We start from the raw sequence: 12280 nt of genomic DNA, 5'->3' as shown, positions 1-12280 counted from the left end.
CCCAAAGGCTATTAACCCAAAGTGCTGCAGTCCTACAAATGACTGCTTACCAAAGCTGAATTTTCCACCCCCTGGCTGTTGAGGCCCCTACAGTCACCAGGCCCTTCTGCCCAGGAGGATTTCTCCTCTGGGGCAGATGCTGCAGCACCCAGCTGCTCAATGCCTCTTGTACTCTGTGGTGTGTTTACAGAGCATGTTCCAAAGCTCAGTGAAGATGACTCCCAGTTACTGTGGACAAACTCTAAAGCACAACACGCTAGAGGGCACACAGCCACCAGTCAGTGCCAAAACCATCCTTAACTTCTCTGGGTGACACATCCCTCCAGCTCCTGCACTGCTGGTGTCTCAACGTCCCTCGATGTCAGCAGAACTCAGATTTGGGAATGCCTTATCCAAAGTGTGTGCTCACAGCCCAGAAGACCAACAGTACCCTGGGCTGCATCAATAGAGGGGTGGTAGGGAGGTGACTGTCCCCCTTACTCAGCTATTGTGATGCCCCACCTGCAGTACTGCATCCAGGCCTGGGGTCCCAGCACAGGAGGGATGTGGAGCTGTTGGATCGGGTCCAGAGGAGCATGATGAAGGTGCTCCAAGAGCTGGGGCACCTCTCCTATGAAGAAAGGCTAAGGGAGGTGGGGATGTTTAGCCTGGAGAAAAGAAGGCTCTAGTGAGACTTCACTGTGGCTTTTCAGCACTTGAAGGGAGCTTATAAGCAGCAGGGAGACTGACGTGTTGCACTGTCTGATAGTAAGAGGACAAGGGGGAATAGCTTTCAAAGAGAAGAAATTCAGGTTAGCTGTGAGGAGGAAATTCTTTACTCACAGGGTGGTGAGGCCCTGGCACTGCTGCCCAGAGAAATGTGGGTGCCCCATCCCTGGAGGTGCTCAGGGCCAGGCTGGATGGGTTCTGGGCAGCCTGAGCTGGTGGGGGGCAGCCAGCCCATGGCAGGGGTTGGGGCTGGGTAGGCTGTAAGGTCCCTTCCAACCCAACCACTCTGTGATTCCTGAAGCCTGAATAGTTTCATGACTCTTGAAGCCCTGTACATTTTGCCTTTGAGATGTTCATCAAACGATTCGAGGAATGCTCCGACTGCTGACATCTCACGCCAAGAGCACGTGCTCAGACTCATTTCCTCCCCCTGCAGGATACTATTTATATTGTAAATAACTGCTGCCAATCACCAATCAAGCAGCCAAGTGTTCACACTCCCTGTGCACATGGCATATGAGCCAAGAGCCTGTGACAGGGAGGGTCGCATACCCACAACTGACTTGGTTGTGCCAAGGGACGTGTGGGTCATCCTCACGTGGAGAAAACACCACCAAAAAAAATCAACAAAAGAAAGGAGAAAAGCTGCCCTCCACGTTTGCTGTAGCCACAGGCATTCAAGGACAAGAAAAATGCAATATAATTGGCCTCTCCTCTCCTGTTATCTCTCTGCCACGCGCATGTAACCATCAATCAGGCTGCTCTCCAGGCTGATGAGCTGAAATATTGCAGGCAATTCTTTCTGTTGCCATGGAAACTCCTGCTGTCAGGCCTCTTCCTTTTTTAGCCGTGTCACTAAAGGCATGTTTTCACTCAGGAGCTCTGCGGAGGCTCTCAGGGTCCAGCATCAGCACTCAGGCGTTAGGAGAATGTGCTCAGCTCCTCATCCCACCCTCAGCAAAGCTCCAGGCTCCGGCAGCCACTGCTGTGGGATCAGTTGTGGACCCATCAGCACCTTGCAACCATTTCCAGCCACGTCCTCACAACAGCTCCGGGCGGTCTGACCCACAGCCAACGTCAGAAAATCATTAATGAGCTCCAGAAAACCTCAGGAAATCCCCTGTATAACAGAAGTGTGCAGACGTACAGCAGAGCAATGTGCCTGGTGCAGGAAGCAGCCCATCCATCACTGCAGAGTGGGACACCCACTCCCCATTCTCTGCTCAGTGCAGCAGCAGCTCACGCTGGGCACTGCTGGAACATTCCCCTTTTGGACAACTGCTGCTGCTTTCAGCCAAAGGAGCCATAATGCTGTTTGGGGTTAATTAGATTAAAAAAAAAACCATGCATCCCCAACACCAGCAGCCACACTGGACGCTATGACCCCCGCAGATGGTATTTATTTGTCACATAGCAAAGGAAGCATGGCAGCCCATGGATTAAACATCACACACACACGGCCTGCCAGGCTGGGCTGGAGCTCATCCCAGGTCTGTGCCTGAGCCCGAGGTTACAGAGGCAGCAGCAGGAAACAAATACTTCATTTTCTAAGCATAGGCTGATGAGCAGCATTCCACCACAGCTAAGGACAGAAGGCTGAGGGGCTGCAGTGCTCTCTTAGTGCCAGGACTGCAGGCAGAGGGAAGGCAAGGAGATGCAGTGTATGGGTTCACTGATCTCTCTCTGCCAGAAGCTTACTGATAATGTAAGCTGCTAAATCTTACCGAGGGCCAAGCAGAAACTTCTGCTGCTTGCCCCCACCACAGCTTCTGAGTCTCGTGCAGCATACTGCTGCTAAAGTTTATGATGATACGTTTAGGAACAACACCAGTGCTAGAAGCTCAGCTGCAGCTGCCCAGGCCTTCCTGTGCTCAATTCACAGACACAGCAACAAAAGGGGTTGTTTTCACTGTGCGACGTGAGGATGAAAGCTGTGGGAAGGGAGATGAGTGTGGAGACTGCAGTTCTCTGTTTGAGGGATTCGTGGGGAGATGCTCACCTACTGCCAGCACCTCTGCAGGCTGCCCAGCCCAGCAGCCACCAGCTCAACTGATTCCCTCTCATACTCCTCCCACCCAGGAACTGCAAACTGAATCCACACCTCAGCTACTACTTATTTTGCTCCTTGCCAAAGGGGACATCGGGAGGAGGGAGAGCCCTACACGTCCTTCCTGACCCTTTGTCTTTTGGTCACATCTCAGCTTGAAGCAGGCACAAAGCACAGCAGCGATCAGCAGTCAGACCTCCCAGCAGCAGTAACAGAGCAGCCCAGGGCAGAGTTCCTGCAGTGCCATGGAGCTCCAAGCCATGCAGCATGCTGGCTCCCAGCCCCTGGGAGCAGATGGAAGTCACACAGTTCCTTTCCTGCTCATTCTCCCAGGCAGATCCACAAAGACAGAGCGAGAGCTGCAATTTCACACTGCGGACACGCAGCGATGTGTGCTGGTCCCTGGGACAACAGATAGACCACGGTCAGGCAGTGCTACACTCCACAGCTAGTGGCAGCAGGGATTGTGCAGTTTGTGAGAATAGCAACAGGCTGCAGCAGCCCAGCATCTGTCACTGCATTTCTGTGTCTATTTTATATACCCTCATAGATCTGAAATGGATTTTCATTCAACCACAGGGACGTAGCTTACCAGTGCTGTTTCATATCTTCATCAGTGCCATCAACAGTGGGATCACATGCATCCTCAGCAGTTGGTGGATGACACCAAGCTATGTGGTGCAGTCAGCAGCACGCCCAAGGGATGAGATGCCATTCAGAGAGAGCTGGGCAGGCTGAGCAGTGGGCCCAGGTGAACCTCATGAGGTTTAACAAACCCAAGTGCAAGGTCTGCACCTGTGTCATGGCAACCCCTGCTATCAGTACAAGCTGGGGGATGTAAGGACAGGGCACAGCCCTGCTGAAAAGGACCTGGGGATGCTGATGGACGGCAGTGGACACGATCCAGCTCTCCTCTTGGTGCTCGTTAAAACTCTTGCACTCAGAACAGAGCTCACCAACTGCAGTAACTGCAGGGATCACACCTCAGAAACATTCTCAAATATGGAAGTACCACTGCATTTTGTAGGGTTTCATGGTGATTTTCTGCTGCATTTATAGAACCAGGAACCATTTATATCCAAGAACCATTTATAGTCCAAGAATCAAGACTGTGCTCCTCTCCCTGATACATGCAGGTGAAAACAAACCATCTCACCGCAACAACACCATTCAGTTTTGAAGATTGATGACCAAGACACTAAGACTACTACACGCATGTATGTAGGCAGATGCAGTGACTGCTTTTACCTGACGTGCCTCAGTTAATGTCAAACATCACCAGACCAAACTTAAGGTTGGAAAGAGATGACAGAAATTGACACACGCAAAAACTCATTATTGGAAGGATGTGAGAGGACAGATGCTCAGTGTGGACACTGAAGATTACCCTGGGGAAAACAAGAAGGTCTCAGTGATAACACAGTGCACAAACTTCTGGTAGGAAGATAAAGCAAAGAGCCCCTTTGGCCTCCTCTTGATGTTCCTTGTGCAGAGCCTGACGCTGTAACCCTGTATGAGAGCAAGGCTCCTTTCAGCAAGTGCTCTCACCCACTTCAGCAATGTCAGTGCTGGTCCGTGGCACCCCTCCATCCCCTCCACTTCCAAGGCACTGCTCCAGAAGCCACATACAAAGCAGAGGCACAGAAAGCACTGTCTGCTGGGCTGTCGTTTCACATCTAAATCTCAGCAGCACCGCAGAATTCAAACTGACAGTCTTTGTTTCAACAGAGCAGAACTGGTACTATGAAATGCACTCCAGATGCTCAGTGGCATTTCTTAGTATGAATCTATTCCTAATTCAAGGCTTGCTAAGAACATAAATATCTAAAGTGAGGATTTCACTGTGGAAAAGACAGCATTATATTGCACCAAGGGACAGACAACACTTTCAGCCTTCAAAGCAGCAGTCTCCCCATGGATCTGTGTGCAGAACGTCCCAGAAGCTGTGCAGGGTGTGGGGAAGGCAGGGCTTGGGCTGGGAGCTACAAGAGTTAGCACAGCATCCTCTGGGGTTCTCTGTTTATTAAAATTACTTGCAGAGATGCCAGATGTGGAAGTGAGGACAGTGTGAGCAGCACAGGGCTGGGCCTGCCTGATGGGAGCACAGAGCAGCCTTTCACTGGAGAACTGTGACATGAACAAACCCAGTGGCAAAAGCAGCACTCAATCACTCAGTCTTTACAGCACCCTGAGCAGTGACTGTGCTCTCCTGGGCTCTGACTGAGCACCACAGAGACACCTGAACGTGGCTGGAGGTGGGGAGCCCGAGAGTCCCTTTCCTTCAGTCCATTTGCTTGTCTGCTCCTCCCATCTCAACACCCTGCATTATATCCCCCAGGCCATGGAGGCACCTGGTGCACAGACCCACAGCATTCTGCACACATCAGTGCCATGTCAGGATGAGCATGGGAACTGTGTGCAGCCGAGCTTTGCTGTTTCCATGCCCAGCTCTCTAAGAACCTCTGCTTGAATTAATGTGAGGCTGTGTGTGCCCAAACTCCACAGCGCTGCCTCCAGAGAGAGCTCTGCATCCCAGGCTGCTCACCTCCTGCTTTTGGTCCTAGGAAAACACATCTTCTCCCCACCTCCAGAACAACCAGATCTGCAATTCCCTGGCCAGATAGATCCTTACCTCAAGGTTCATTAACGCTACCAAAAGTTAACTAAATGAATCTCCTGGAGAAGCAAGAGATTACAGCCTCACTGTCTAAACACGTCGTTTTTTAAAGAACTGACTGCACAACACGTGCAAACACAACAGTTAAGTATTGTAATTCAAATATGTAATGAACATCACAAACTTGGAAAGGATCTGGGACAGCAGGGGAACAGGAGGGAGCCTGAAGCAGAGAGAGGGCTCTGAGGGGCCGGAGCTGAGCTCTGCAGGGAGTAGGGCTATTTCTGCCAAGAGCACATGGCTGAGCCAGCAGGGCAGCACCCAGCACTCAGATCACCTGGCAGGGACATTCTCCAGCCAGCATTACAAGATTTGTGTAACCCTTTCCTTCCCCATCCAGTCTCTCCATATGGCTCCCATTAAGCCCTGAGTGCCACCCAGCCCCTCACTGCTGCAGACAAATGCAGCAGCATCTTATAGTGCCCCAGTCGCTCTCACATCATCTGGATTATTTTCCACTTCATTCTCTATAAGGATGCCCAGACCAGTATTGAAGGGAGGACACAGGGCTCGAGAAAAGCCCAGTGATAACCAAGCTGCAAGGCACTGCTATAAGATGCCAGGCATTTCATCAATTACTGTGATTTTAGTATTGAACGTTGCCTTTAGCTTTTCAACTTAAGCCTAGTGTGTCAACACCCATTCACACACACTCCTTCAGAGCAAAAGCTTAGGAGGGTAAAATAAGGAGATGCTGTGATTCTGCCCAAGTTCAGAGCCATCTGGGTGCTGATTTACACAAGTGTGGCATGCAGGCTCTTGTTCATCACTGGCAAATGCACATAGCTAATGGTGGTGACTAGGTTGAAAAGTAGTGTTTTGTAGCTGAGAATCTGCTCTATTTAATAGTGTTATTGTGCTCTTTGTATCTGATGTAGTTTCCGTGGAAATAAACAGGAGGCATTACTTTTGGAGCGTGCTATGTACAATATCAGGAAAGCCTTTTTCCTGTCACTGTATAGGAAACTAACACAATCTGACTGCAAAGCTTGCATCATGTTCCACACATTCCTCAGAGATTACTTCTCCCCTAAGCCTCCCTTCAAACAGGAAGCTTCTTTTTTGGTTAATAGAGAAGCTGATGGGAGTTGACTAATGCTGTTAGCTATCTTCTGATCAGAATTGATTTGGCAGAAATTGAAATAATCTGTTATAAGAAAATGGAAGTACTTCTATAAGGATGTACTCCCAGATCGAATGAGCTTTCAGAAGTGGAAATGTATTGCTTTGCATGCCATCAGGGTGGTGACAAATGCGCAAAGCACTGAGAGGCATTTAGGAACAAACCCTCCCCAGTGATCTCTGGGACATGGGACAGCAGAGCTCAGTTCCCCCCCCCCGTTCAGGATTCCTGAAGACATCCCAAAGATGGGATTTTGCTCCGTCCCCAATGTATTTTGCACAAATACAGCTGCAGCAGTCCTGACTGCATGCAAGCTTCTTTAAACACTGTGCTGGCATCTCTTACCCAGAGCCAGACTGCCCAGCAGGGGGGCAGAGTAGAGGTTCTATGGCCCAGCCAACCAAGGAATGCACCAACTTCTACTACATGTTTTACATAAAACACAGCTAAATATAGTTTAAAAGGAACTGGCCTTGCTGGCCCATCTCGGGCTTTTGGAAGCAGAGTAAGACATAAGAACAGAGCAATGCAGCACTTCTTTAAATTAATGTGGAAAGCAACCACACGAGGAGCCTTACCTGTGCCAAGGAGGTTCCACTTCCTTTTTTCAGCTCTGAAAAGTTCTCGCTCAGTTTTCCACCCTTGTTGCTCGAGTTGCATTTATAGCACATCCACCGCATCACATCTTTGCTTACTGCCCCGCACTCCTTACTGAGCAGGCACAGGGAATGGTATAAGTGGCCACAGCTGTAAAGGTGAGAAGATAAATCTTTTGTGAGGTGCTTGGACGCAGGGTACTGGAGCCTGATGGCACTGTGCTTCGGAGAGGAAAGCTATGGCCAATGAAAAGCAAGGCTGCTTACTGGTAACCTCAGCTGTGTGTGTGCTCACTTCATACCTGCACACTGCCCTGCAGCACTTCTAGACTCATAAAAACAGCAGCAGATGCCCACTTGTTGATGCAGCTGCAGATCTCAACCCTAAGGTAATAGCCATCCTATATTTCACAGCTAACCTGGCCACAGCCAGGAATATCAGCGATGCCAGACACAGTCATGGATGCAATCAATCTGAGGTGTACAAATAAAACCACTTCTTGGGACCCAGTGGACACCTGTAGGCCCAGCACAAAGCACTTTATTTGAGATGGAACAAGCAGTACATCAGCTAGCAGCAAAAACACTTCATTTTACGCCCCTCCTTTTACTTGCTGCAGCCAATTTCCAGACCATTTATGTTTTATGAAGCTCTCTAAAGTGTTCCTGCCATAGTTCAGGAAGGGCACACAGGCAGTTACAGATATCGACTATGACTGTGCTGCCTGTGTACAGCAGGGAATCACTTTCTGCTAATACATGCACCGCCAGGTTAAATGACAGGGGAGCCCACAGCTTACTGCACTGCTCTCCCAAAACTGCAAGGGAATTCCTTTCAGCTGAGGCAGAGCTGGCTGCATGCAAGGCGGGCTGGCTGAGCAGTCTGACTGCCAGCCCATGGGATGTGCTCACAGGAATACTTCTGTGGTTTTATTAAGCTAATAACGTGACCTCACCTGTGACTCTATCCCTTCACTTTACCTGAAAACAATGATTTCATCAGCGCTTTCTTGCCTCCTTTTGTACTGCTGTAGACAAATGCAGCAGTAATCCTGCTTTGGGGTAAGCCCTCTAGTGACAGAAGCTCTTAGGTTACACAGGGACCAGTGGAGATCGTGGTTTAGAAGGTTTGTGGTCGTCTCTAAAAGAGTCTGCATGGAAGACAATATAGAGAGGTCATTTTGTCATCTCCTTAGTGCAGAAGCTCCATACCCTTCAATTCTTCACAACGAGCAGCTTACCGGATTGCTAAGAACAAAACCAGCCACACAAATTGCTTCTCCTCACATGTTTTGCAGCTGCTGCCTTCAGAACACTTAGCCTTTTATCACATGTTAATGGAGACAATACCTCTTCACTCTTAAATGGATAGATAAGTGCTTCATTGATTTTTGTCCAAGAGCCTTAAAAGATGTGGGAGAACAGGCTCAGCTTGTCATCTTCCCTACCAGACTTCTCTTTTTTCCTCTTTACCTGGTAAATCACTGCATAGGTCCCTATTTTTGTTAGGAATGCTCAAATCAAAGCAGAAAGCCAGTGCTGCTCAGGGCAGAGCCCCCTGAAGAACACACAGACCACCTCTCTTTATCCACAGTCCCCTACAGTAAAGCTATTTCCCATCTCACAGACTAATCTAAAAGGCACTTTGAATCCCTAACTGCAGGATAAACTGGAGAAAAACGCGGGTGTGGATGCTTCCAGTACATTTAACACTGAATTCAACTACAGAAATGTTCACATCACCACGTATCTGTCAGTCCCTTCATTTGCAATGTGTTTGTGAGCAACACAGACTCATTCCCCTTCCCCAGATCACACAAATACAAATCACTTGCATGGCCATTTATTTTGCTCTGCAGAGAAAAATAGCAAATGAGAGAGTATAAGCTGGATAGCTACAAGTAATCCCTGCATGCAGCAGTGGATAGAGCAGAAATACATGCAACTTACTTGTTCATAGTTAAATGTGTCCAGCATTCCCAAGACGAGACCTTGAATTTCTCCAAGTTTCCCTTTTCCATAAACTGGATCCTGTGTGGAAAAATGAAATACTATAGGACACCATCATCTATTCTGTTTTTTTCATTTTTTCCTTCTTTTTCCCTCCCTTCCAGACTGGTATTGCACATGGTGGTTATGATCCTGTATTTGAAGACATGGTATATGTGCACAAGGGAAGCAGAACGATCAGATGTACTGAGGGGAAAACTGGTGATTAGCAAAATGGAGTAGATGACAACATCAATATTAATTACTGTACTCGAGTCCAAATGTTTTTGAAGTGACCTTGGAAGCTCCAGGAGCTGCAGGAGGTGTTTGGAGGATGCAAACCAGCAGGAAACACCCTGCAGCAACAGAGCAGGCAAAATAGCACTGAAGTCCAAGCCACAACACCCAGAGATCACCACAGCAGCTCCAACGTCTGCCAGGCAACCTGACAGCAGCCTTCCCAAGAACCACGATGGGCAGCAATGCCAACAGGCAGGTGTCAAGAAAACCAGCACTGAGACATTTCAGCTGAGACAAATCCAGCTGCAGCTGAGGAACACACGGGAGCTGCAGAGGCTCCTTGCCACTGGGTGAGTGGTACAGCCTCAAACAACACGGCGTTTTCCTTCTGCATGCATAATTCACAAGCAACAGCATTGAAAATACACTGCACTGAGTCACCGCATGAATTATAGACAGCAGCAGGGCGTGCACGACTTCTATCAGCACCTATGAGATCTACAACACAGAGAACGCTGGGTTTGGGTTCACCAGATACTTCTGTGGCCAAGGAAAGCTAAAGAAGCAACTCAAATGAAACCATTTACACGCAGCAGATTAGCTGCAAGTAAACACTTTGAAAGCATCTTGCTTCTTGTCTTTATTGAGGTAAAGGAGGAGGAAGACGTGACAGAAACAAGCACCCACAGATCTGCAGAGAAGGAAGGTGAGCTGAGGGTCACCTCCCAGTGCTCAGTTTTTCTCCAGGCTCAATAACATCTACACCAATAGCAGGTAGGAAGAGAATTGCCTTTTTCCCAAAGAGGGCCACGTGGTCCAGCAGAACCTTACAGTGAACATGGCAGCAGTGTGCAAGCAGCTCCAGCACGTTTCCTGCTGGCAGCCATTAAAACCATGGCTGCACAGGGCTGGGCTGCCTTACCTGCCTCAGGAATAACATCTGGAGCTGTAATTTCACATTCCTAGCAAGCTATAAAGCCGTCCTCCAATCAGCTGGTTTCAGCCCCAAAGCATTTATAGTCACAAGAGCCTTCAATTACTTTTCTGAAAGAACACGTTTCATTAATTCCACCTTATAAGTTTTGTCTCCATCTGGGATTATGCGTGCTCCACATACACAGCACGGGGTGGCCCATCACTAGAAATCAGTTGTGCCAAATGAGGAACAAATCACAGCTGCTTTTTCCAGGCTGGATTTTTCCATGGGGACCTGGGAGCACGGCAAGCTGGAGCCAACCCAACTGCCTGCCTACCGTGAGCAGCACCAGCAGGGCAGGGAGAGCCGGTGAGTCCTGAGCTGCAAACCAGAGCTGCCCTTCTTGTTTGAAGCAACAGCTGCTTCTGTTTGCAGAACGTTCCCAAGGATTAGAGCTCCAGAAGGGAATCAACTCAACCTTTCAGATCTCTTCAGACGGCGTCCACATCCTCAATGACACGACACCCCAAGAGCATCCCTCTAGTATCACTCCTAATATGGTTATTTTAGACTGTTTAATAAATCGTTTTTGTTACAAATGAAAAAACATAAATATATTAATCATTATTTTGCATGACTTCAGTAATACAAAGTTGAATCGGTGTGCTCTCACAGGAGATGCAGGGAATCCACAGCCACAGAGCTGCTGACAGCCCACTGCAAGGTGCCCTTTAGCACTGTGTGTTGGTTGCAAAGTTAACATTTGCCAAAGGTATAATCTCTAAGCAGTTAAGCCCAGAAAAGGAAGAAAAACAGTCCACAAAAATTGGAATACTTTAATTCCTTTTCAGAAAAGGGAAGATAATCTACCTTCATTTATTGATGTCATTCACCTTATAAAAAAAGAAAGCAATGGTTAATTCCTGGGTTCTACCTCACAGGCAGCAGATCCAGCACATCCATGCACTGCCACAAAGACCCAGCCTCCACTGAAGCAGCATCTGAGGGCATCTGCAGACTTCCCAAACAGCCCCTGTCCTTCCTCCCAGGTGCCACAGAAATACCCTGAGGGCATCAGAAAGGCTGCCTGTTCCTCAGGGCCCAGAAGAACTCATTTAGGAGTATATTCATGGTTGCAAAGTGGCACTGGAATGACATCTGAAGGAGTCCCTACACCCTGCTGAGCCAAGACAGCACTGCTTGGCACTAGGGTTTAGAAGTTTAGGTGAATTCAGAGAGCCACTAGAGAGCTCTGCAAAAGGAACACGCACCCAGGGCTAATAAAAGAGAGAAGCTCTAGCTCAGAAAGCTGTTTAGAGTGTTCTGGTAGACGCCGTGCCTGTGTGCTGTGTTGTACATCTCCCCTGCCGGGCACTGAAATGGCATTCCCAGGCAATCCAAAGCAGCAGATGACAGACCACACTACGCAGGGAGGCAAAAAGTCCAAGTGCAGTGTAACAAGGAAAGTCTCCTTTGTAATCCCAACCAATGTTCAAATCCTCTGAACATCAGGGCTGTGTACCCAAGCCATGGCCACGCCATAGGACATGGAAACATCATTATAGACCTATCTTTTACACCTACACTCCCAACCAAGGAAATCACAATGCACAGCATTCTGGCCCATAACCTAAAGAAGATTAAGGGAATTCTGAGGCAAAAATCTACCTTAAAACAGCCAGCAGCTTCTAAAGGAGATGATTAGACTGTCCAAAACAAAGCTTCAACCATCGGAGGAATCTCAGAGGTGCAGTGAGGAGGGGACAGCTGACACCTCTGCTGCCTACAAATGATCATGGTTGGACTCATACATCTTAGGTGTTTGCAAATATGCCATTGAGTGAATGAAACCTATGAAAGAATGAGTGTTTAGAGGCAAAATCAACTTATTTAGCTATCTAATAAAACAGTACCATGCTCCCTTCCATAGGATCTTCTGCTGAGTTTCACAACACCATTTTCCCCACACTTCTTTTCAGCTACA

At 48.4% G+C, this 12280-nt stretch overlaps 1 protein-coding gene across 1 annotated transcript in view; it reads right to left on the bottom strand.

Annotated features, from left to right (window-relative positions):
* The window catches only part of VPS8 (VPS8 subunit of CORVET complex), a 63823-nt gene that overhangs the window by 2705 nt on the left and 48838 nt on the right, over positions 1 to 12280 (bottom strand). Inside the window, exons 41-43 of the mRNA XM_031596574.2 lie at positions 9102 to 9182; positions 8133 to 8302; positions 7134 to 7302 (exon numbers count right to left, since the gene is read on the bottom strand). Coding sequence (XP_031452434.2) covers positions 7134 to 7302; positions 8133 to 8302; positions 9102 to 9182 — 420 coding nt within the window. The remainder of the gene's footprint in view (positions 1 to 7133; positions 7303 to 8132; positions 8303 to 9101; positions 9183 to 12280) is intronic.

This window comes from Phasianus colchicus, chromosome 10 (genome assembly GCF_987193195.1).
Source record: "Phasianus colchicus chromosome 10, bPhaCol1.hap1.1, whole genome shotgun sequence".
In the NCBI taxonomy this organism is placed as follows: Eukaryota; Metazoa; Chordata; class Aves; order Galliformes; family Phasianidae; genus Phasianus; species Phasianus colchicus.
This window is presented reverse-complemented; position numbering and strand designations above follow the sequence as displayed.